This window comes from Ixodes scapularis, unplaced genomic scaffold, assembly GCF_016920785.2.
Source record: "Ixodes scapularis isolate PalLabHiFi unplaced genomic scaffold, ASM1692078v2 PGA_scaffold13__105_contigs__length_92229423, whole genome shotgun sequence".
Taxonomy (NCBI): domain Eukaryota; kingdom Metazoa; phylum Arthropoda; class Arachnida; order Ixodida; family Ixodidae; genus Ixodes; species Ixodes scapularis.
In genome coordinates this window covers 88,455,000-88,480,444 of record NW_024609839.1, presented here as the reverse complement: position 1 = coordinate 88,480,444, position 25,445 = coordinate 88,455,000, and the positions used below count along the sequence as shown (strand labels likewise).

The 25,445-nt window shown below is 48.1% G+C and overlaps 1 protein-coding gene across 1 annotated transcript in view; it reads left to right on the top strand.

Annotated features, from left to right (window-relative positions):
• The window catches only part of LOC121835581, a 147,462-nt gene that overhangs the window by 104,224 nt on the left and 17,793 nt on the right, over positions 1-25,445 (top strand). The window contains exon 3 of the mRNA XM_042290022.1: positions 19,367-19,503. Coding sequence (XP_042145956.1) covers positions 19,441-19,503 — 63 coding nt within the window. The 5' untranslated portion in view covers positions 19,367-19,440. The remainder of the gene's footprint in view (positions 1-19,366; positions 19,504-25,445) is intronic.

Here is a 25,445-nt window from a genome sequence, read left to right as displayed (position 1 = left end):
AACACGAAACCGAAACTATAACTCAAGCACGTTTCGTTCGTCGTATTCATTTCCGTGCGTGCGTGCGTGTGTGCGTGCATGCTCCCGTGCTCGTATGCGCGTGTGGATACGTCCGCGTGGTTGTTTGTGCGTGCGTCTGCGTCTGCGTGCGTTTGCACGTGTACATGCTTGCGTACGCGCGTGCGCGCGTGTATGTGTGTGTGCGCGCGCGCAAGCATATCTGTTTATGCATTCTATTGAACTACGCTAGCAAGAAGGCCAATAGACCGATCTCACCAAGCGTTCCACGCATGCGTGACGCCGCCATAGCTGTAGTTCGTAGGAGGCAGACGCCAGTTCACGAGATAGCTCATGCCGCCTCGTGCTCTGCTCGCGCAGACCTCTAGCAGGGTTGTCGCGTGTGCAGAAAGACTACAGCTCCCACGATGCATGTTGGCAGCGGTGGCGTACTCAGACTAGCTGTGGGATCGGTCTATTGAATGTCCCTGGGCACTGCAAAAAACAATGAATGATTTTATTTTTATTGTTATTATTGAACTATGCCAGCGTGAAATCCAGTGATTCTTCCTTAACTCTGCAGTAAATACTAGTTGATTGATTGATTGATTGATTGAGCTTTATTTTGCTGGTCGTAATTTTAAATAGATGCCGATCGGATTTTCGGAGTAACAGATTTTGGTTGATTAGCCATAAATAAAAATAAAATGAATAAAAAAATATACTGTGGTTCATCAATTCATTTAATGTACGCTGAGCCTAGTTATATGAACTGAAGAAGACATGCAGATATCTATCGCTTCCTTTTTTTCTTCTAAATTATGCTGTTAAAAATAAAGCACATCCTTGACCCAATAACTGAGCACCGTTCCAACACCCTTCCAGCTCTCAGCACCCCTCACAATGAATCGGAAGGGTGCTCGCGCAAAAGCACCCTCGCGCTCGTCGTAAGGGGTGCTAACCCTGCAAGAAAAAGGGTGCTAGACGGCTAAGTGAAGGGTGCAAACCCACTGCAGCACCCCTAAAGGGTGCTCTAGCACCCTTAAAGGGTGTAAAAAAGTTAAGTGTGCACGTGCGCCTCCAGCCTTCGGCTTCAGTTTGTCTCGTCGCGGAACGGGACTGGAATCTTGAGACTTGTGTAGATGGACACTTCCTTTTGAGTTTTTCCGCATCTCTGCGGATGGACTCCAGTTGTTTGGGGGCCTCCGTGTTTTGATACGGGGCTTTGCGGAACGGGACTAGGGTCTTGAGACTTCTGAAGATGGACAGCTCCCTTTCGGTTTGTGCGCGCCGCTGCGGAGGAACTGGGGCTGTTTGGGGGCCTCGGTGTTTTGATACGGAGTTGCCGCCGTTCTGCCCTACACGGCGTGGCGGCCCGGGGTTCAACCACCCCTGCTGCGGAAAGATGTCTGAGACCCGTTGTTGTTGTGGGAGAAGATTCTGCTGCTTCTGCTGCTGGTTGGTGGCGGCGTCTAAAAATAAGATGGCCGCCGTCTCTCGCTTCCGAGATATAAACGTAGAGGGAGAGGCGGTTTAGGGGGGGCGAAGGAAACGTGTTTATCGGGGAGCGAACTTGTAGGGGGAGTGTAGCCGTTGGTTTATGGCGATTTGGTCTCTCGTGGCTCCCGGGGTCGGTTCCCGGAAGGAAGGAGCTTTGTTCGCGACATGTCTTACGCGCTGGCGTTTTGACCGCCTGGGTATGTGCGTGCGCGTACGATGCGTTCATGTGTGTTCTCGCGGGTTTATCAGGCAGTTATTCTTACTTATCCTCGCATTTTGCTTCGAAATGCCACCAGTGGCGCTAGTTTTTATATGCGTATCGACTGTTCTGAACTCTTATGCTCGTTCGATACTTTTCCTCATTCAACGATCTTTGGTAAGGCACGTGTCCAATTGTTACTTTGTTCATTCTGTTCTCTTCTGCCACGTTGGAAGAACCCACGGTTCTTCACAAACACCAAAATTAACGGCGATGGTTATCTCTACGAAGAGCTTATTTGACACTCGATTGCCGACGAAAAGAACCATCGTTACACGAGCTTGCAGGTGTCATGCTGCACGTCCTTTCATTGCGTGCCGTATTTCAAGTGGGATAACGGTTCAAAGAAACGAATAAATGTGGTCGCATATTTTTTGTTCGGTGTTTATTTGGCAATTTCTGTATATATGAAGATAAAAACAATATAGAAGAAAGATAAACGGAGTCAGAAAGAGACGCATTCTTAGCACGCGCGTAGGCGCACGTCGGAATGGAAGCGGTCGGGGACCCTCATAAAACAGTGGCGGTTCGTCGACATCTGCCAAGTTCGTTGTTTCCACACGCACCTCGCGAGATCGCGACGGAGAGGTTCGCCCGATGATATCGCCTAACGAGGACGGCCACGCTCTTTCCTCGACACACACAGGCGCACGCACAGACGCACAGACCAATTGAGCAATCGCCCAAGATGTATCACTGCGGGCGACGCTGACGACACGCGCTCCTTTCCACTGCTGTTTGTTTGGCCGCGTTTCTACGCGCGCGTATAGCCCCTGGGGGCAGTCGACAGGAGACGCTTCGGTCGGCCGCTAGGCAGCGCGCCTGGCGGCCAAAAGGGGCAAGTTTAGGAGGGCCGAACCACCGAACGCTGGACTCGAGCGCCGCGTTAAATGGTGCTTTTACACTTTCGCGAATTCGCGAGAGTGTAAAAGCACCATTATAGTTCTTCAGGGCTTTCGGAGACTCGATCACAAGATCGGGTTCAATGATGGCGGCCGCATGCCGTGGTAAAACTGGGATCACACTGCGAATACATCCGTCACACGAAGGACACACTGCAGACACTGAGGCGTGTTTGTTCCGTGTATGGCGGCCCTGTCAGCTTGGTTATACAAAAACTCTCTGTTGACATCTTCGAAGCATACATACGGACGCATGAAGCACACGTACTTCGAACGACATAGAATTCTGTCGGTCGTCCTGCCTGCAGTGAACAACACCATTTCTTTTTGTATGATGCGCGACAGTGCGACTCCGCCTTTCGAGTTGATGCCGAAATCCTGCATGAGACGGCGTTGCATGTCGAAGCAAACTTCGCTGCCCGGGGGGTACGTGTCGCGATTGGCCGTGTTCCTTCCTGCGTGTCCTTGTCTTCGTTCAAGTTCCTCGCTGTCCTCTCGATATACGTCGCCTTTTTCTTGTTTATTTCTTATTTTGCGATACAGTGCCTGCTAGCTTACGAGCCAGCCAAGCGAGAAGTTGTATGCGATAAGCGTATAGACCGTTACCTTTCAGTACGAGCGGTATCCGACAAAATCTACTGTTTTTTTTATTTTTTATTAGCAAGATTGTTTTTTGCGAGTTGAAGAGGATCATGAAACGCTTTCTGCCGAAGTTTACAAATAGTGTTCTTTTCTGTGCGTGAGGTGCGCTCTGTATAGGCACTTTGTGTACGTGGTTGAGCATAACGAAACTTCGGCCGTCATTTTGAAGCTACATAAAAGGTTTCGTGTCGTATAAGGTATTTTTTTAATGCAAAACTGCGTAACGTAAAATTAGCACGACCGATTTACCCAACATCATTTCGATTTTTATTTGGACGTTATTTTTCGGTCTTCCTTGTACGATTTTTGTGTGCGACTTTCCGCGCGTTTGTTTTATAGAGAATTCCACTTTGTCATTGTAGTCGCAGCTCGAGAAATGCAGGACGCGTTGAGTCACCGAGCATCATATTAATGCTCTACACTGAAAAGTGTATGGTGTATGGCAAATTGCTAGGCAATCGTGTTTCATACGTTAAGCGTTCTAGTATCACAAACGTTTATGTCATCGTTTTGCAGCGGGTCTACGCTGGTGTCCAGCCAGACGCCTACCTTCAAGGCGCTCTACATCGGATAATTTAACGCGTGACATGTGTACACTTGAATTGATAAACCTAATGATCTTCCAGGACTTACTAACGCACTCGTCCTCTCCCACCTCGCCTTCCTTTCCCCCTCGACTCCACCCATCCAATCGGGTGACCTTCCCGTTGACCTAGCAGCGCCGAGCACCTCACTCCTCCTCTCCCACCCGTCGAACAATCAGTGTCGAGCCTCGCGGCCACGTTTTTATCCAGGCTTCACTTTTGGGCTTCACGATATGCCCAACACCTAGCAAAAGAACGTTTAAGGTTTATAAGTTTTTTTTGTAAAAATAAGTATAAGAAGAGTTAAATAAGTTAATAAGAGTTACCAAGTTAATAAGAGTTACTAAGTTAATAAGAGTTAATAAGTTAATAATAGTTAATTAGCCGGTAAGAACGCGGGAGAATGAATCGGGGAGCGAGAGTCGTGTACGCAATAAGTCACGTCCGGCGTTTCTTGAGCTGTCAGTGACACCAACGCGCTGTTTACAAGCAAGCCCTGCGTATGGGCACTGCGCGTGCGCACAAAGCAGATTCGCTCGAGATGAAGCGCCTGCGCCGTACCGACAGCAGCGACACCACAGCGGCATGACGTCGCAGCCGCTTGTTCGTTCATAAATTGAGTAGCGCGGGGAAAACAAAAATAAACGAGAAAATTCCTCCGGTCGATTTCATTGAGAGTGCCACTTCGTCATCGTGTTTGTTCCCTTCGGTGCGTGGTCGGACGGAGGGTCGGCTCGTGGATAGGAGGGTCATGCTCGGCGAGGGCTCGGTTGCGTCGGCGGCTGCGTGCCGCTGAATTTACGACTGCGACGTCACGGTCACACCCTCTCCCCCTCGTTTTTTTTTTACATCGTTCTTCCTCCTTGCGACTGGGGGGGAGAGTGCAGCCTCAGAGATCAACGTACTCTTTCGTTCGATTGTGATGTGTCGCAATGCCTTTCGTGTCGTAACTCTCGATCACGCGTCCGCCGATTTCTGGGCTCGTTTCTATTCCGGGTCAGAAAACGGCGAAACCGAGTTGAACCAGCGCCTAGGCCGATTATCTACGTCACCTTCCAGGGGCCCAACACGGGGCGTGGGCTCGTGCTCTTCTTGTGCAGTCAGTGAGAAGGCGCCGGTACCTGCGGCGGAGCGCTGACCGTTCCTTTGGTGTTGGACGAGTCCCTGGCAAAACGTGCGTTGCTAAGCGTTTGATCGCGAAGAAACGCAAATGTGGGAACGAGCCTAAACCTGCGGTCGCGCTGGCCTATACTTCGTAAGAAATTTAGGGCGCGATGCTCATTCCAGCCAGGATGAGATAATTATATATAATTACAACAAACATCGCTAAACTATAGGAACCAAAATATTATGTCGAACGAGACTTTTTTTCTTTTTTCTGTTGTTATTGAATTTGCGTTTCTTCCAACCTGCCCGCGCGGCTGGCCGCGGTCTTTCGTATATATGAAGCCCGGCCCGCGGCCCGCTTCCAGCAGAGACCCAGCGCTGTAACGGTGTAAAAAGAATTGTGCGTAAAGAAACGACGCCGCGACGCGCTCCAGATGCACAAACTAGGATACCAGAAACTACAAGAGAGACTTCATTATAACGCCATATCGTTAATTGAACGTTGTCATTACCAGCATTACCATTCTTGTAGTTCCCTGCTTCGTGTCTGTGTAACTATGCTAAAATTTCATTGCGTTCTCATATATGTACATCGCGGTTAGTGCGCTCTGCAACAACTATTGCATATTGTCAGCGTTAGTTTTATCATTCTGATTAGTCGTTTGCACTGTGCTAACGCGCCAAAATTGCTAGGCGCTTCGCTTTATGACTGAGAAGTTTTCTTGGCCACGGGTGTTGTGTAATGTCATAAGTAGGTCAATATAAGATTTCAAAGTGAAACATACGTATTAATCCACCCTGCGAGTTCTCTTTTTAATATTTACTCTAAAATTAATCGATAGTTCTAAATGGTATTGTGGTAGGGTTTATTAATTTAGATTTTCCTCGTTTATGATTACTTCTTTTTTCCCGGCCCTGGAGATTGCGACAAATCGCTAGACCCCGACCCCTTAGCCAACAAATTTGGAGACCTCTGCTTGAAGCGATAAGGTGGAGAAAATCAACACATCGGCGATGTCGAGTCGATTGCCTCGGAAGGTCAAACGACGGCTGCAGGGACCGACTCCGCGCAGCTGCGCGCATGCCCAGTGTAGAGCCTCTGACCAGAGTTGCGCACGTCCAGCTGTGTCGTTTGGAACCGAACAACGAAGTGGGCCTGATGTGCAGATGGACCCGAGGAAAACGTTTTTCCTAGGGAATGGCGGCATCGCGGTGTACGTTTTCGCTACAGCTGTTGTTACTGCGGCTGCGCGGTCTTTCGGACGCCTTTCGCCACCCTGACAGACGGCGCGAAGGAGACCCATGGCACGTGTAAGTTGAGCAATATTGATATTTTTACATTATTTTTCGAGAGCCACGTGGTTTCATGAGACCTTGTGACAAAACGCTTTCGAAGTGAAACAGAAAAGGTTTTTATATTGAAAAATTAAACTGCGTATCGCCCAACGCTTGGGGGGTTAAATCCTCGGCCACCGATTTCCCCAGCTAATCAGAAGGCGAAAGGACTCGCGCCCTTATCGTTCTCCGTCTGTGATTGGTCGATCGCTAGGGACCTGTTCCACGTTCCACCTATTTGGACCATTCCTGAAAAGGGCTTTTGGCTGGTACCATTTTCAGCGTTCCTCTAAGTATGGCGCGCACTTTGCTCTCTTTCCAAGGCTACGAACGTGCACATACTGGGCTCTAGAAATCATACGCTGGGCTGTGGTTTTCTAAGCATCGATACGGTGTATAGTTAGTTGCCCTGCAGCGCACGAAAGACGGTTATTCCGAGGACTGCAGTTGCGGTCGGTTAAGTTGCGGCGAACGCAAATGCCCGAAGCCTTTGTCTGCGCTACATTAGAACGACAGGTGCAGCGAATACCCTATTCACACGATGATTACGGCACCTTTAGCTCAGGGACCTCTATGGTCGGCGGCGAATCAGTTCGCGCATCGTCCTCGCGTGGCGCGTGCCGGACCCAAGAGCGCTGGCTGATTCGCCGGTTGCAAAGGGACCTATGATACCTTTGCGCTGGTCGTGTGAATGGGGTAAGAAAAACGATACGATGCATCGAACCGTGATTCAGCACACCGATTTCATTCAAGTTCAGATTCCGCTGAAAAAATGCAGACAGGGTCGGAGGTGTGTATCTTTGTATCTGGTCGCTGGTGTGATTTTACACGCACGCTACACGCGTTCGCATTTACCGCAATGGCCGCTAGCTGGCGCGAATTCCCGCCCAATTTGAGGCGTTGGAGTGTAGCTTCAGAGAGGCGTTCATTCGTACGCAACGCTTTGCGGTTGGGTCTCCTTGATCTTTGCGGCGGTCGCGTTGGGTCGTATATCTGTGTTGGCTCGTGCCGATAGGGTTCACTCCAGATAAGATTGTGGTCTCTGCGATTTCCTCTCTTAGCTTATTCTCTCTCTCTTTTTTTTTTATTGCTTTTTGTCGTCGAGCCTCGTTTTCAAAACTGTCGGCTTGTTTTATTTATTTATTTATTTTTTGTTAATTGCTGTATTTATTTGCAGAAAGGGGAATGACCTTAAATTAAAAGAACGGTCGACATAGTATGATATTTTTTCTACGACGGGCGCCGTGACGACGCATTTTTGGCGCGGCTTGATTGGCCCCCGTCAGATCGCAGCGTTTCCGGTGGTGGCACGTGATGTGAAATGGAGAACAGGAAACATATTTAGAATTTCGTAAACAAAATAAAAAAAAAAAAAAAAAAAAAACCAGCCTTACAAAGAGGCGTCCTTATCGCGCCGTTTGTCCCTAGTCCTTATCAAGTTCCTTTTGGCCCCCGAGATAGGATTCTCCTCAGACATGCGCTACGGCTCTCGCCTAAGGGGTTTCCAATTATACGATTTGGCACCGTCTACAGACAATGCTGCTGCGTAAAAGGGGCCGGGCATGCGATTGAATGCAGTCGACACTCTAAGAAAACAAAGGGTATATTCTTACGCCCCCTTGTCACATATAATACACCCGAAAATTCCAATTCGTCGTACAGGGCGGCGACGTTGAACTTACGGTACCAACTTTCCCGAGCGGCTTGATAGCCGAGTTGTACAACTTAGTAAAATAGCTAATGTACGCGTGACTGAGTGCAAAACAAATAATCAGGGTTTTATTGGCGCTACCAGGAACCCTCAGTGTATTTGTTCTTATAGCCTTTGAGACGTACTTTAGCTGTTGAATATGTCATATTCCACCGTTATAAGGCCCCTCGTAAAAATTGGGGCCGTCTGTTCGACGCCAGTGCTCTGTACGTCGATCTGAAATTTTGGGGAGCCGTATACGGGACGAAGTGTGTAAGGCTACATACACCCTTGGTGTAGGCACATACATAGCGCGCCAATGTTTAGAGTGACTATGATCGGAAGCTCACTCCTGGAAGCGCCCCATAAATTTTACAGCGGAGCTGTTAAGGGCTAGGTTCCCCAGAATCGTGTCCACCATCAAAGAAATGATGACACCAAACTCTGGACACCTACCGCCATCTATGAGCGGCGGCGGCAACCAGACAACTGGTTGCCGCCGTCGCTCATAGATGGCGGCGACATTTCTTCGGAGGAAGAAGAGCGGGAGGGGAACGAGCGGCGAAGTGCGCAGCAGCGCGAATGGTTCCGCAGCCGCGCGAGGCCGCTATCGCCTAACGTTCCACTGCGTCGAGCGCTTCAGATTCCCTTGCGAAAGAAGAGCACATTGAAAGTCACCGCCGTGAACAGAAGCTGCAGCTTCGCTGCTCTTCCTTCTTCACCAGAGTGGAAAGGCCAAAAGCTTTTTCTCCCCGTTGCTGTTCGTTTTTTTGTTAATTTGTCTATGGACCCGCTCAGCCAAACTCGAACCTATCGCCAAGTACATAACTATGATATATATATATATATATATATATATATATATATATATATATATATATATATATAAAGAAAAAGTGTTGGGCATGGTTTCTTATGCCTACGCTTGTTGTCGCGTGATTCGTCCATCTGTTTTCTAATGCCGCATTCCGATTGGCTGCGGAGCATATGGTTATAGTCGGTAACAAGGTGCCAGTACGTGCTCCTCCCCCAGCATGCGCCCGTTGCCCTCCGTCGGTTCTTTGGCTACGTGTGCGGTCAAGTGTTCTCGAAGGCAGGAAGCTTCGAGAAGGTCTTCGACAAAGCCAGCACTCGCGCTACAGATGCGCGTCTCAAAGATAGGACTACGTGTGAGTTCTCGCTTCTAGGTTTGGCTGCAGTCTCAGCTTAAGGGGGAACGGGGTATGGTTTCTCGAGAGTCCGGCACGCTTCGCTTCAGACGATTTTGGTTTGTGCGCACGTGAAGTAAACAGCGTTTAGAATAGCTGCTTTCAGGAACTCTACATTGATGCGTCATGTTTGTGAGTGTGGCTCACACTCTAAAAAAATATATACATATCAATATATATATCTATTTTATTTATTTTTTTGCTTAAAATAGTTTGTAAAAGGTTAAATTCGGCTGTCTTGTTTGGGTCACGCATCGTGAATGAACGCCCGTTTTCTGTTTCGAAAAAATCTCTCTCTTTTAATATCGCCGCCGCCAACAAAATGAGGCAAAAAGACATGACAGCTTTTTGTTATCTCGGTTTATTCTGACGAAAAAACGAACAAAACAAAACAACATCAAGAAAATAAAATACGAAGCAAAGCGAAAAACGAAAGTTAGAAGAAAAAGTGAAGCGTGCCGTTTCGGCTTTTGGAAAAGATAGGGCTCTGTCTTCTAATTCTGGAGGGCAACTGCGTTTCGTTTCCTTGTTCCCCTTACCCCCTTCTACCCTCCCCCTCCCTCCTCGAAACTTCTGGAGTTCATCTTGAAAGGGAACAGCTGACTGCTGACCCGTAGAACTGGTTTTCTTTTTTTTTTCTGGTAAATTAATTATGGAATACTACTCACAAATTAGTTCCGTGCTTTTCCTTTTTTTCTTCACGATGAATGCGGCGCACGAGGCTCCAACAAACCTTGTCCTGTGTGCGTTTCTATCTTTTTTTTTTTACGTAAGTTGTTTTCTAGATTTTTTTTAAAACTCGTGTTAATCTATATAAAATGCCGCTTTTTTCCTAAATGCTTTCGATTATACCAAAAACGTAAGTTGACTGGGTGCGCTGGCAATTTTTATTTATTTATTTTTATTTGTTCGGTATATTCCAGCCATCGACTGGCCTAGGCAGGAGTGGGGCTAAATTAGAAAGAACGGACACTCATAACGCAGAGTAAGACATCACACGAGGAAATTGGAAACGTGAATGGAAGTTAACGTTCTTCAAACGATTGCAGTGATGTGATTGCTGCGCCATTTGCGCCGAACTGTGGCAAAGTGCTCACCCTGCTACACCCTGCTACGGTTGACCAATATGTGAGGAATTTGCGCCAATATTGCGCCAGAACTTAAGTTCACCTAAATAATACCGAAAATATAACAGGTGCAGGCCTCGCTACCGGGCCGGATCGTTAGGGTAGGCTCGTGGCGGGTTTTTAGGACTTTCGATAATGGCCTCAAATAACGTACTATTCGATTTGATTTCGCAGCAAGCACCGCCAGTACTCGGAAGTTTCGCAATAAGTCTCGTGCTGTTCTCTGGTGGGTTAGTTAGCTTTGTTGAGTGCGCTTCTCACCGCATACTCGCGTAGTGCAGTGAAGCGACAATTGTGAACTAGGCGTCGTGATGCTGCGTGTCTTGCTTCGCCGCAGCGCGTCCGCGTGCTAAGGGGAAAGGTACTCCTCCAGAGCGAGACGTGGTGCAAGACACTTTCGCAGGTTTATTTTTTATGCTTTGTTTTTTGTTTGAATTAAGAATTGCAGTTTTGTTACAACCCCCCTTAGAACTTGAAGGACAGAGAAATCTAAGCGCTCAGGATGATTGAATTTTAACATTTGTTGAGTGAAATTTCGTACCTAAAATAATCATTCACGACAATTTCCGCTGTCCTTCATCAGCCGTCGTCTTGTTACCGTGTCCGGTGCTTCCACATGCAACTAAACAGCTAGTGTTTGTTCTCCTCCTAGTATCTGCCGTCTCTCCTCCTCACATTTGCACTGATATAAATGAAAATGAATTGTGCGGTTTTGCTCCAAAGCTCTTTTTGCTTCTCCAAAATGAACTTTTGGCTGGTCCAATAGCTGCTCCAAAATGACTACGACCAATCACATCACTGCGATTGTGCTACAGATGTGCCTGAATTTCGAAAGTGCAAAGTGAAAGTGAACTTACTTGAATCTGATGTATCATGGCTCACCTCTGTTACCCTGTCAGTTAAACAGGTACGGAAACGAAATGAGGTGACTGCGAGCTGTCTACAGGGCCGCCCACACTAGCGAGAAAACGCGCCCGGCGCGCCGATAAATCGGTTAAGCGGGAAGATAAAGGGCGTGTCTCTGCACGCGCTCGTGGCGCTGACTGTGCTTCGGCGACATTTTGTTACTTGCCGCGATCGGCGTGCCACGCGCGTTTTCTCGCTAGTGTGGGCGGCCCTTACCTCTCGCTTGAAAATCGGCCGCCGAGAAGCACAATGCGTATCGCGCTCTTCACGTCAAGGGCCTCTGCACGGCCAATGGTACTGTAATTGCGAGCGTTGCCGCTTGGTGGCGTCACAGCGTGACAATTTCGCCTAGTAGTAATGTCCGAGAACTTTACGCCCTATTATATTGGAAAATCTCATTTGGATGATAAATTTCTTGTGTCCAATAAACACATATGAATCATACAAGATATACAAGAACCGTATAAGAACTTTATAAAAACATATAAGAACCATATAAGAAACTCGTGAGAAGGTTCTTATAAGTTTCTTATATGGTTCATATATCTTATATACTTATATAATTCTTATATTGTTCTTATATGCTCTTACACATCTTGCATGATTCCTATGTGTTTATTGGACACAAGAAATTTATCATGCAAATGGCTTTTTCACTATAGGGTATGGCCTAAAGGCAGTATTCACTGGTCGCCATATTTGAGGGCGATGTTTAGAGCGCATGCTCAGAACGAGCTCACGTTACTAGGCTGCTAAGACCGGTAATCTTGATGGTGCGGAATGCACTTTGCAGAAGAACTGTGGAAGCTCGCCGTCAACACGCGTCGAGCAGTCGCGCACACAGCTATGGCCGCCAGTGAATACTCCCTATACATATCTTGCCCGTAATGACATTCACGGTCTTTCATTTCATGTACCGTGAGCGTTCAATTCGCCGTGTTAGTTCCACTCCGGAGACGTGGGAGCTCGAAGGACCCAGCAAGTAGAAATAACCGTCAGTACCCAAAAGTGGCGACACCTACAAGAATGTACAAAATGTCCCCCCCCCCCCCACTAAAAAAAAAAAAAAAAAAAAGATTTTTTTTTTTTTTTGTTTATTGCAAAAATCAACTATGCATCGCTAAACCCTCATTCCCCGCCTAAAGGTATCACTAGAGGTCTGAACCAGGTGCCAAAGTTTCAGCCCGAACCGTTGCAGTGGGAAGATGGGGCCCATTTTTTGCCCTTTTCGGTTTCTGGCGCCGTAGAGCTCCATGTATTCGAGAGCTCCGTTGGCCGTCATTTTCCTGTTGAAATTTTCAGAAAATCATCTAGAACTTTTGGGTAAGGTGTCCGGTCGGGCTGAAACTTTGGCCTCCGGTTTGGACCGCTAGCACTACCTTTGGGCGGAGAATGGTATTTTGGTATTTTGATATTTGGTATTTTTCTATATCCTGAAATTGACATTCCTGGTTTATCGCTTGTTTTTGTCTGCGCGAGCTTTCTTTGGTACGCGCACGGCTGCGCCAGTTCTCGTGCAAGGGGGCCCTGTTGCCTACGCTCCGAGCTCACGTCTCCAGCAAATGTGGTCAGAACAAAACATGCAAATCGTCCTGAGCTAATGGCGAGACATATCCACAACAAAACAAACGATGCGTTGAAATAAAAATTCCTGTGCGCAATTGGCACGCCATGGAATTTGGAAGCCAATTCCACATATTTCAATGTGATCAGATTTTTTATGATGGGCCGGCTCTTTTGTCGCGCATGTGTTTGGTTCATATGGATTTCCAGGAAAACGGAATGATGTGATAGACGTGGGTTTCCAAAATTCTAGCTTGTACCGATTGACGAGAAGGTTGATACATATACTATGTGGAGTGGTGCTTTGCTCAGCTTGTTTTCCACAGATCTTGGTGTTCACTTAACACATGGCCTGCCATGTCTTAATCAACCATGGGACAAATCGGACACGAGCGGTGGGTCAGCGTTCGACTCCCGCTTCCCTGATCCAACACGAGCCCCTTCCGAACTCTTTCGCAGCGTCTGGCTGCGTCAGCCGTCCGCTATTGCGTCAGTAACACAAAGAAACGCTTCATAATAATCGATGTTGTTGTTGCCCTGTGGGTGTAGTTCTCAACTTGGCCGCTAGAGGCGCGGCGGATAAATGTCCCCCCCCCCCCCCCCCCCCCCCCGCAAAAAAAAACAACTTTGTTTTACCTTATACGATGTACCACAGCGAAGGCCCCGAGCCACCGGAGTCAAAGCTAGGAACATGTCACGTGACCTTCCGGTTGGCCGGAGCATCGAGTCACGTGACGCAAGCGTAGAGCGCTGGATCAGCTAAGATAGCTCGTGGCGTCCATTGCGGTACACCGTAGCTAAAGCAGAGTACAACTTGTCTCTCCGTACGAGCAAGCCGGTTCCGACTTGGCTCAGGCGCCGACTGTATTGTAAACGGAGGGACGGAAATAGCCGCCCCCCCTTCCCACCAGACCGCGCCCGCCGTTTGGAAACACGTGATGTCCGGGTGACGTCAGACTCGCGAGTCTCTGCACGAGATCTTCGGCAGCAGCGTGTGTGCCAAGACCGGTACTCTGGATTCGCTAAATTGCCCGGCACCGTTCAAAAGTGCACAGTGCTCCTTGGCACTGTCGCCAACTTCCGACATGAGACGCCCAAACGTATTGGGAAATGAAAGCTTATACGCGTTATTGCCGGAAGTGAACGACCTCACTGACGTCGCATCGCGTACTTTTGAACACCATGTAAAAGGAGGAGAGGGAAGCTGCTTTTGTAAGAATTTTGGGTGACAGGTTAATCTTCTATAATCATCTGGGAGGAGAATAGCGACGGCCTGGTGCAAATCTGGGAGGCACAAGGGAGGATCCTGATAAGAGGGGAGCTCCTTCTTTCCCCTTTCTCTGGAGGTTATCGGAAATGACGTCATGTCATTTCCGGTAATGTGCAAATCTGGGAGGAACAAATGATTCTAAAAGTTCGTACGGCTTCAAATCATGCTCTTTTTTTTTAAATTGGCGATAGTAGTTGTTGGCGTGGCTTTGCAGTGCATCCTGAGGAGATGTGTTATCCGCAACATTGAGCTCCCACTGCACGTCATGATACCACGTGACAATGTGACTTCAGGTGGCATCGCGTCGTCAGGTCATGTGACACCGTGAAGTGGCATTGAGGCGTCAGGTGACGCTACATCACGTGATACCATAACGTGACATCACAGTACGTGATAACACTGTGACGTCGCACGACGTCATGTTTAGTTGCTTGTTTGTTTGTGTGCATTAGCGTTTGCATCACCTCGACTGTCGTAGCAGGTCATTCGCAGCAGACGGCAAGTAACCGGAATAGTTTTTTTTAAATTAATATTTCAGTTACCTTTTTGCGACAATTCCATCTTTCGATTTGAATATTCATGTTTGGACTTTGAACAAGCTCGTTATGATTAGAATGAATTCTGAATTTACATCTTTCGAGGATTAGATGCGTAAAATCTCGAAAACAGAACCGTTCCATCTTGACGATGAATGCTGCAGAAAACGGCGAGTGTAGTAAATAAGATTACAACGATAAATAAATTAAAAAAAAAAAAAAAACGAAGGGTCAGAAAACCGAAGCCTTAGAGCGAATGGCGCTAATCCAAGCGTTCCGCCATCCTTTCCTCGCATTTGGTGTCAAGGTCTTTTTCGTTTTACGTCGGCGACTGCCTCGTTTCGTCTCGTCCGAAAGGCGGAAATTATTTTTATATCGCTGTATTTACATTTGACGGCGGTTCAGCGTGGCTGCCTCGCGATGCTCCTCGTTCCATTTTTATCACCGCCTCTATACTGTACACTCCACGTATTGTCGCTCCGTTTATAGTCGATCCCGGCGCGGGGCGTGTGGTGCGAAGATCTGCGGCGCCAAGATCCACTAAATGAGGTGCGCTTAGAGTATCGGCACCCGTTTCCCCGATATTGTTTTTGGCGCCGCCATTTTGGTGCTAAGTACGGAAGAGACGCAACTGCCGATCGTCAGGATTCAAAAGTGCAACTTCCTCAGCATTATATTTTATGTTAGGAGGCTCGTGTAATATTGCCTCGCTCTGTCGCGAACTGTTTAAACATTTTTGGACGGCAGAAAAGTGTTTCCTGGGGTTTCATTTAGAGCTTTAGCTAACTGGCAACCATGATTTTAATCCACAATATAGCTACTCTGAAGCGTAGCTTAATTAGTGGCTCTATAGCCCCGCCTATGCTTACCCTATGGAGCTCCTGAATATGGTACGCTTCAGCTTCAGCCATCTCGGAGCTATGAAATCACTGTTGCCGGTTATCTGAAGATTATCTACAATTCCGTGGAAACGGATTTTTCGCCCCCCAGAAATGTTCGAACAGTATACGGAACAAAAACCGATAACGACTAAGCTTCCGGTCACCGCAGCTAAAGCTCAGCAAGGCGCATTTTCGATCGCGAATTGCCGCCGCTCTGCACCAAACACCAAGATGGTGGCGCCCATAAGAAACTTGGGGAATGAAGCGCCGATAACCTAAGCACGCCTTGTTTCATGGCTCTAGAAGCATCATTTACTGGCTAAGAAGTGAAAAAAGAGAGAGGGAATGGAGTGGAGGACTTCCTAAGAGACTGATTTGGATAGACCCTTTTCAAAAGTCCATCGAGCAACACTGGCGGCCGCCATATTTTTTTGCGTCGCTTCCTGGGCGAAGGGTGTAATTGGATCCGAGTTCACGCCGAACATGAACGCTGCACTCGTTTTAACGCATGTTCCAAATGCGTGCCCAAAATATGTCAGCCTTCGATAATCGACGCGGCAGCGAATGGAGGGCGCGCACTTTGAAAAAAAGGTATATTGGCATGATTTTCGTCACCCAGCTACACGTTGAGTGGTCGTCCATGGAATCTTGAGTTTTAGGCCTTCCGGGATATCTGCCTGCCGAAACTCGAGCTAGTCTTGCTTACGCGATGCCGCACAATCCTCTTTCCGAATCTGCAGAGTGTGCACCCCGTTTATTGTAACACCTCTCGTGCCAGAATCCTTGGGCTTTCCCTGCGTGTGTTTGTGTTTGTGTTTGCGCGTCGCACGGCCGGCAGACAGACGGTATGTGTAGCGACCGCCACGGCGGATTACCACCATCACTTAGGGGATCAGCGCTCGCTCTCGGCCCCATCGTGCGAAGTGGATGGAATCCTCGGATGACAACCAGAGAACACGTTTGTCCCTCCCTTTCTCTTCGTTGGTCTCCGAGTGGGGCGACTGTGGGGATCGGTCTGTCGAGGAACTCAAGAAGCGTCACTCGCAACGGACTTTCTCGCCGGAGTCTCGCCGCTGCTGCTGTTGGGTCGATGACATCCGCCAGGAGATCTCCTCTCTGGTGTATCTGCTCGTTTTTGTTCGTGGCATCATATTTGGGGCTCCTCGTTTGCGCCGTTTGTTTACAGTAAACGCCGTCGGTTTTATAGTAATTTTTTTTTCCTTTTGCATTTATCTGCGCTTGATGCTAACATCTGCCGCAATCGCAAGTCGTGAATAACAAACCATAAGTCTTTTTTTTTTTAATTTTCCACGTTATAGTTTGTTGCGGGCTCAGAAACGCGGGAAAAGCTCCTGCCACAAAGCCCCCCTCCTCTTTCTACTTTGGCAGACCAAAGGCTGGAGAGGAGGTGAGTGGAGAGGAGGAAGCCACCAATCATGTCGAGCAGAGAGCTTCGTGGGAGGGGCTTGCCCTGCTTTTCCTAACCTGCAACAGGCAATAACCTGCATGGAGTACCACGGCCGGACTGGAAGCGCGCGAGCTTCCAGTCCGGCCGTGGGAATACAAACCCAAAGGGGGTTTTCGAGCTGGGTTAGCACCACGTAAGGGAGTTTGCTCACGTTCTGAAATCTGGAGCGTCTGCTTTCCCGCAAAGCACCGAGGAGAACCCATCGCTGCAATCTACGGAGGCAGCTCGGCGACTGAAAAAAAAGCTAAAAATAAGTTTACACCTAAAAAAAAAAAAAAAATTATGCATTACAAAAACCTCGAGACCGCGGTTAAAAATGACATACACTAAAAGCTATGTGTCGTTTTTACCCGAACGACACATACACTAGAATGTATGGGTCGTTTTTACCCGCAGTCTCTTTTTTTAGGCTTAAAATTTGCCACCTCTTTTGGGCCTTTACATTCAGTTGATTAAAAAAAAAAAAAACATTCTGCGCTGTGACGTTGATCATGGTGAAACGTCATGCTCGTGACAGCTCAGACTGTTGCTTAGGTGTAGAAATATTTTGATGCTCTTCAGTCGCCGACCCGCCCCCGTAGATTGCAGCCATTGGTTCTTCCAAGTGCTTTGCTGGAAACTAGACGCTCCAGATTTCTTAGAGCGAGCCGTGATGGCCTCGTCTGTAAACAGGACTGTGGGCGTCTCGTACTCAATTCACACGGCTAGCACCTTTAATACGTGCCCTAGTTACACTAGCGCTCTCAACTGTTGTTAAGCCAACGATCGTTGGCATTTCGCAACTCTCATGGAGCTCAACCAAGTTGTCCGGTGTTACTCGGTTCAAAGGCCTAACCAAGTTTAGATGCGCGTCACGGCACACAGTTGAAACCGAAACGAAACCAAAAATTCTGACACATTAACTTTTTTTTTTTTAAGTGATGCAAATTAGTCATGTGTACACGGTTTATAAAGTATAAACGTTTGAAACAATTACCCTCCTTTTTTGTCTTTAGAGTAAAGAAACGATAATCAGAACGTTTCACACGAATTCAAGCAAGAGACAATGAAAGTCTTATCGGCCCCGACATCGAATGGCCGCCCTCGTCGAGCTTTGGCTTCCGCGACGTGCCGTAATCGCTTTAGCGGCAACTCTGGCCCCGAATCATATACCTCTTCCGACAATATTTGCTGCTACGATACTTTCTAGATACCTCCCCCATTCTTCCGCAATTGTAAGTGCTTCGCTGGCGCTGGCCATGGGCGGCGATTCGGTGGACGCCGCCACCTTTAGCTCTATTGGGGCGAGCTCCCATCAGTTAACTGAGGTAGAGCAGCTCAGTTGAACTCGATGATCGTTGGCGGCTCCATGACGGTTGGCGCCAGAGCTGTTTATTGGTTGGCGCCGCCGTGTAACTCCCTCTGGCCGGTCACGATTGAGTCAACTGTCGTTGGCTTAATGGCAGCGCTAGTGTAATTATGGTATAGTAGAATATAACGTAGGACCCTTCGCGATCGGCGAATCGGCCCGCGCTTTTGGGTCGCGAGCACATGCCACGCGCTGAGATCGCGAACTCATTCGCCGCCGACCCTAGAAATCATTAACTTATCGTCTACCGTCAAGAACAGTTTTGGGGTGCAGAAGTCATCTGGCGAATGCTTGCTGTCAGCACGCGCCCAACAGGAAAGCGCACACCTATGACCGCCTGTGAATACTCTAGAAACTGTACTAATGGAGACAGTTGGGCGAGTTTGTATAGATTGAACCTAGTTAGAGTGTGGGTAATGTCAAGTGTTCCCTCGAGCTTGCGGGCCCTCGAGCCTGTGGTCCCTCGTGTCTGTGTGGCCAACGCTCGAACTGATTCTGCTTTTTGTACCTCTTTCTTTTCATCTTTCGTCGATACACGAGTTGTGAATGTCCGCTTGTCTTTCGTCTACGTGTTCCTCTTCTCTGTCCCCGTCCTTTTGTGCGCAACTGGAACTACCATGCTCACTCTAGAAACCTTTATGATCGTGGGGATGCTGTATGGATCGCTTCAGGGATTACGCCCTCGCTCTTACAGGTCGATCTGAAAATATTACCAAGTGCCGTGCGCAAAAAACACCAACAAGCTGGCAAGTCCATGACTGATAGAAAACTCACTTCCAAGAGACTGCATACAATTGATCGGCTTGTTATTTTTATGGTGTCTTTTGCGACCGCTACTTTCAGTATGTTCTGATCGACCTTAAAGGGCGTAATTTTGGAAAGGTCTGTTATATCCGCCAATGTGATCTGTTGGCCGGGCTATGCCTGACGACCACCAGGCGACTCATTAAGATTTGGTTGAGCCAAGTTCCTTCATCAGTGCGAGCTGTTCTGCCTGTCCTAAGTTCTTAATGTTGGGTCCCTCCGCTCTGTGTCGTTTACAGAGACGCCGGCAATGAGGGCCGCCTCAGCAGCAGCGCCGTCTGAAGGGATGTCTTGACGGCAACACTCGGAGATCATGATGCCTACCAGCAAGTTGGATCCCTACCAGGAGCTGGAAGCCTACCTCCAACAAGCCCAGGTACTTTTATATTATGCGAACAGAGCAGGTTGGCACAAATGACTTGAAACACGAAAGAATAAAACTGATAGGGATTGACATACACAGACAGGACCGTTCTTTCAATTAGCAACCGACGTTTATGATGGCTCCTGAATCGGTCAGCGCTTCTCTAACCCTATCCTCGAAAACAGCTTCCCTTTTTCCAACGGCGTTATATTCGCTGTTATCGCGGCTTTTCTTCCTGTTTTTTGAGGGTTGCGTTAGAGAAGCGCTGACCGATTGAGGAGATATACGTCGGTTGCCAATTGAAAGAACTGTCCGGTCTGTGTGTGTCCGACCCTATATGTTTTATTCTTTCGTGTCTTAAGTACTTTTATATTTCTTGCGACGATACGTCAAGTGGACAACTTTAAACACTAAACTTTTTGCGTGCGTCCTCTCTGAGTATGCTAACGCCACTTGTAACCCAACTAAGAAAGTGTCTTTCAAACCTCGCTCATCAGGTACTGCGAGGGTCGGAACTTCAAAATGAATGTTACTAACGTTTTCACATTGGCATGCGAACATGCATATTTAACATTTGGCCTTTACGGTCGAACCAGCAGTTTTCTTCTTCTTCTTTTTTTTTTTTGTTATCTCGCACAACTATTGGTTTTACCTGGTTTGCGACATAACGAATGATTCTACTAATTCATTTGTTTATCCTTTCTTAATTATTGTCGTTCTGTTTATTACGCTTCGACTGGACGTGGCTTGTTTCCTATGGGGTCGCACCATCCTACGGTAAGAACCAGCTATAACCAAACCGCGGAGTTGAGAACATTGTAAAAAGTATACATGCATTGCCGTTCTAGCACTTACGCGAATCTGAGCCTCTAGTCACACATCTAATGTCAAATAGCTTTTGGTTAGTCCTGTAGCCTCCAATCGAGGACCTTAATCTTGATCATCCTTTTACCAGGCAGTCGAGTACTCACCGCAAACCAACAGACGTTTTAATTATGCGCATTCTTTTGAGCGCTTCTCTTCCATAGAACATAGCATAGTCTATGGCCGGTCAGCTATCGACGCTTGCCGTGTTTTTTTATGGTTTGAAATGGTTGGCAGCTTTACCGAGAAACCGGACTTTCTGCCGTCACTGTTTGGTGGCGACGGAACGAAGGAAAGGTCCGCTTGTGGGGACCTCGAAAAATGTAATAATGATGTTACCAAAAACAAAAACTAAGTTGCTATTACTTCTTTTTTCTTTTTCTCCATCGCTTCCAGCCTTTTTTTTTTTTTGCGCTCTATTTTGATTTTGATTTGCTCCTTCGCCTCTTCTTTTTCTTGCTCTTCGATTTCCTTCTGGATCTCTTGGACGACTTCGATTTGGATTTTGACTTTCTCTTCGACCTAGACTTGGATTTTGACTTCTTCGACCTAGACTTTTTCTTCGATTTCTTTTTAGACCTCTTTTTCGAGCGACCTTTAGACTTCGTCTTTTTGGTAGTCTCGCTGCTAGAGCTTGTTGGGCTACTGGAGCGACTGGACGAAGGCGTCACGCTAGTTGATGATGTTGATGTCGGCGACACCGCCGTAGTCCCAGTCGTGGTCGTCGACGACGGTGTGCTCATCACGGGCACTGCCGGTCGAATCCCGAAAAACGACGGCTGACTACCTCTGATCGGTTCCTCTCCCTTACGCCAACCCTGAATCTCCCGCACAAGTCGCCTCTCGACGTCGATGAGACGCCGGACCTTCTCCTCCATTCGCTGCAGTTCCGCGAAATAGTCGTCTTCACTATCGAAGTCGCTCCTTCTCCAGCTGGCCAACTCGTCGGCCAGCTCGGACTCAAGATCGATGAGTTCCTTGAGTTTACTCTCGGCGGCAAAGATGTTTCTCAGGTTGTGTTCTCCTCTCTGCCCTCCCATCTGGATGGCCCTCCGTGCTCGAATGACCTCGCGAGACACCTCGAGGATATCCTGGATGAGGGTCCGTATTCTTCCGCCCATCTGCAGAACCCGCGCGCTCCTGGAGCGTCGGCGTATCTGGTCGAGACTGCGGCTCACCATGTCGTGAAAGCTCTCGTAGCTATCGCTACGTCGTTGACGGTACCTGATGTCACCGTCACTCCTGGCGCGCCTCCTTTGACGTGTCTGTGTCCTTTTCCGACTGAGGGCCCTCCTTTCGCGGCTGGCACCACGACGACGACTGATTGAAGGTGTCCGGTACGTGCGACTGTATAAGTCGTCCTCGTCGTAGCATCGGCGAACCACAGCACTGGCCCTCCTTCGTCTAACGTAGGGGTAGGTCTTATGGTACCGGTCTAACCTACACTCCGAGCATTCTGTATCGTCCTCGTCGTCGAAGTCGAAGGTTCGAGCCCTCCTCCACCTTCGCCATGGCCTGCTTCGAGACCTTCTAGGGGAACTGAGCGTCTCGAACATTTCGTCGAGCGAGAGGGCCGGTCGCCTGATGCTGGCGGGCATTTGTTGTTTACCGCCGTCCCTTGTCAACTGTCGTGCCACCGGCGCGAGCGCCGATGCGGTCATCCTTACGACCCTCGGGGTTGCGGCAGACCGATCCGGATGTTCTTCTGTAGGTATCTGTATGACCACCGGTGATGTAGTTGACCGCGGAGAGCACGGCTGTGCTGCCCTGTTGACAATGACGGTGGTCTCGGAGGCCATCGCTCTACGTGGCGGCGGCGATGGCTCTTTAACACCTTGTCCTGGCGCGGGAATGGTCCCCACGGGTACGATGGGGATGCAGTTCGGCGGCAAGAATTGGTATCCGGGGGGTGGCGCCATGACTGGTGGCGTTGGTGACCGAGCCGTCCCTGACCTAGGAATGACGGACTGTTGGATGAGTGTTTGCTTGTAAGCCTCTCGGAGGGCATGCCGTTGGGCCTGTCGGCTCATGGTGTCCTACGACGGGTCCCGTGGCTACCGTGGCGGCGGGCCACGGGGCCTTCTTCGCGAGCCGCGATTTTAGGCCTTGCTGTGTGGATTTGCTTTTGTTTTCTTTGTTCATGGCCTCTAGCGTTGCTAATGATGATGATCGCGTCGTAGTTCCGTCCCATGGCAAATAAAAGACAGAACGCCATGAACCACATCGTGCGTCAGGGGGATCGGAACAGGGGACACGCCCCGATATTATTGAATGTTTTCAAGGGATCGTGCAAAAATGAGGGCTTGCCTCCATCACTTCGAAAAGCACACACGGGGCTAATCTCCAAGTCTAAAGACGTGTCAAAACTTGAATTGTGACTAAGATTTTCGCATGAATTCTAGCCGGACGTCGGCGACGTGTGATATCTATGATAGTTGGATATATACTACCAGACCTTTCCATCAAAGGAATGAATATGCAAACGAACATTCACATTATTTTGTCAATATTATACTCTGCGTCAACTATTTTGTGCTACATTGTCAAGGTTAGCCTAGCTTGCAGCAGTCCTGCACTGCTGCCAAAGCGCGTAACTTTGTCTTCTGCACTTCATTTTCACGCGCTCATGGAACTAGGTTTGACAGAGCTGGGGGTGGGGGATCGGTGACCGAGTGGGCTAGCACACACCAGCTCGGAGCACGTGGAGCGAAAGGGATTTCGGGTTCAATCCGCACCCCTGCCTGTTTCGATCTGAACATCGTACCAGCGTGCGGTCGCATATCACTACTACGTGGTGCACGTTAAAGAGCCCAGGCTAGCGGTTGCACCGCGCTGGCTAGGTTACTCGTATACAGCTGAGAGACAAGTCGCGCTTTGGGGCAGACTAAGTTCACGCTGTATAAACATACACAGACCAATTTTTCTTTAGATAGTTCACGCCGAGTATGGAGATCTGGTAAAGAACGCATGAACCTGCGGTACTTTTACAACTTGATCTTGCAAAGTCTTTTGATGGGGTCGAACATTCCTTTCTTTTCGCTCTTCTGAGACATATGCAGGTTGGGGAAAACATCGAGCGGGGAGTAAAACTCTGCTATTCTGGCATGTCAACAAGAATGAACGGGACTGTCACGAAATCGATAGCAGTTCAACGCTCAGTCCGCCGAAGCATGCCCTATGTCGCTACTTCTCTTCGACCTTCATCTCTCTTTCTCTCTCTCTCGAGATAGAGAGAGAGTGTGTGTTAAATTTATTAAACGACTCCAGTTCGAGCCGTTTCTCATCTTGAGCATCTCCGTAGAAGCATAATTAAAGGGGCCGTGAAACCCAAGTACAGTGTAACCTAAGTATACTCGCACGCAAAGCGACTGGCCAAGAAACTCATTTGTTGCGGTAATTTTCAAAAACAAAAGCCAGCGTTTATTTTTTATTTTTTCAATCTCTTCTTTGCAAAACTTGACGTACCTGGGGGGTCGCAGGACCGCCCAGTGACGCTATTTGAATGCGGCTCCTAGAGTGGACCCGGGCATTACGTGAGCACTCGATTTGGGCTTGTGATGATCAATAGCTCCAGAAGCATACGTGTAATTGCCCGTGTCCAATCGCTGCAATGGCGACAATAGCCGAACAATAACAATGTCTGGAACTCAGCGCGTGTCCTGTACTGTGCCAACCCCAGCGCTCGGCTATGATCAACATGGCGGCATCTATTCGGCTCCAGATCACGTGGCCGCTTGTTCTCATTGCAAGTTGAAGGGGTGAACGCTGCTCTTCTTTTTGCTTTAATATTTTCTGCGACTTCTATTTTGTGTGGTGAGGAAACGAACGCGTGTTTCATAGGTCATTAAAGTCAGGGATTCGTTCTATGCAGCATTTGCCCTAAGTACAAAATCGTTGCATCGCCCTTTAAAGGGCCTATGACATGCCACAAAAATTCAAAGTTCCCGCCCCTGCCCTGTGACGAAACAGTGTACCGCAAGGTGTCGGGGCGGTCAGAAGGGAGGCATCCAGCTACGTCACTAAAAGTAGGTTCGCCGGAAGTCACGTCAGTTTCAATCCTCGTGCTCTCCGCAACCGTGCCTGAGACTTTTTTTTATTTTTTTTTATTTTGTTTTTTTTTGTGAGCGTATGCAGGCATGGATATAGTTCGTACGCGTATGCAGGCATGCTTTATTTTTTAGAAGATCCCCAATCACATGAAGTTATTTTCTATGGTAGCAGGAAAAACGGTCGAACTGCTCCGGTCACTTGTATGGCATGTATTGGACTGCCAAAAATATGCACTGCTATAACAGTAATTTGGAATGTTTATACTTTTTTTCTAACATTCTTTGTTTATTCCAGCCTTGTGTATTCGGAAAATACACCGTTTAGTGTGAATTGTCATTTCCAATTAAAATAGGCACTGCTGCAGGTCCCCAAAATCTTCCTCAGCCTCCAAACTACCTGCAGCTGGACCCTCTGACAACAGAGGAAAACAGGAGGAACAGCAAGCATTCGAACGGCTGTCCAGTGGTAGATGCTGCACTAGTAGCAGAAAATGTGGAACCTGCGAAGGGTGACAGTCTGCGTGGGAAAAGCTTCTGGTATTTTTGGCTTGGGGACAATTTTATTTAGCTAAAATCTCAATTTTAGAGCCTAAGCGACTAATAACGGGCTAGACACCTTCGCTTGCGTTTGTTTTACATAACTTGAGGGATGATATGAACAAGTCCACAGATACCACCAATGGAGTCCATTGAAATACACTCCGAATCCAGCAAATGTCAAACGCGAGCAATGTAGATAAATGAATGCTCCTTGTTTCTTTACTTTGCCCCTGTACTTGGACTGTCTCACTTGTGATTCTCTCTCCTTGGCCCAGACTATATTTAACATGTTGCTCGAGCAGCGTGCAGTTTTTCTGCTTCGGCGTTTTTCTTCAAAAACAGAGGTGCAAAGAACAAAACAAACGAAATAGTATACATAATCCGCCAATTCATTCAGACCATCAGCAGCATTGCTTGTGTGAGATGTAAATATATAGCGATGCTCCTGTACTTGTGGCCATATTTGTTCATTTTCATTGGCCAGTTGCGATTCATGCGTTG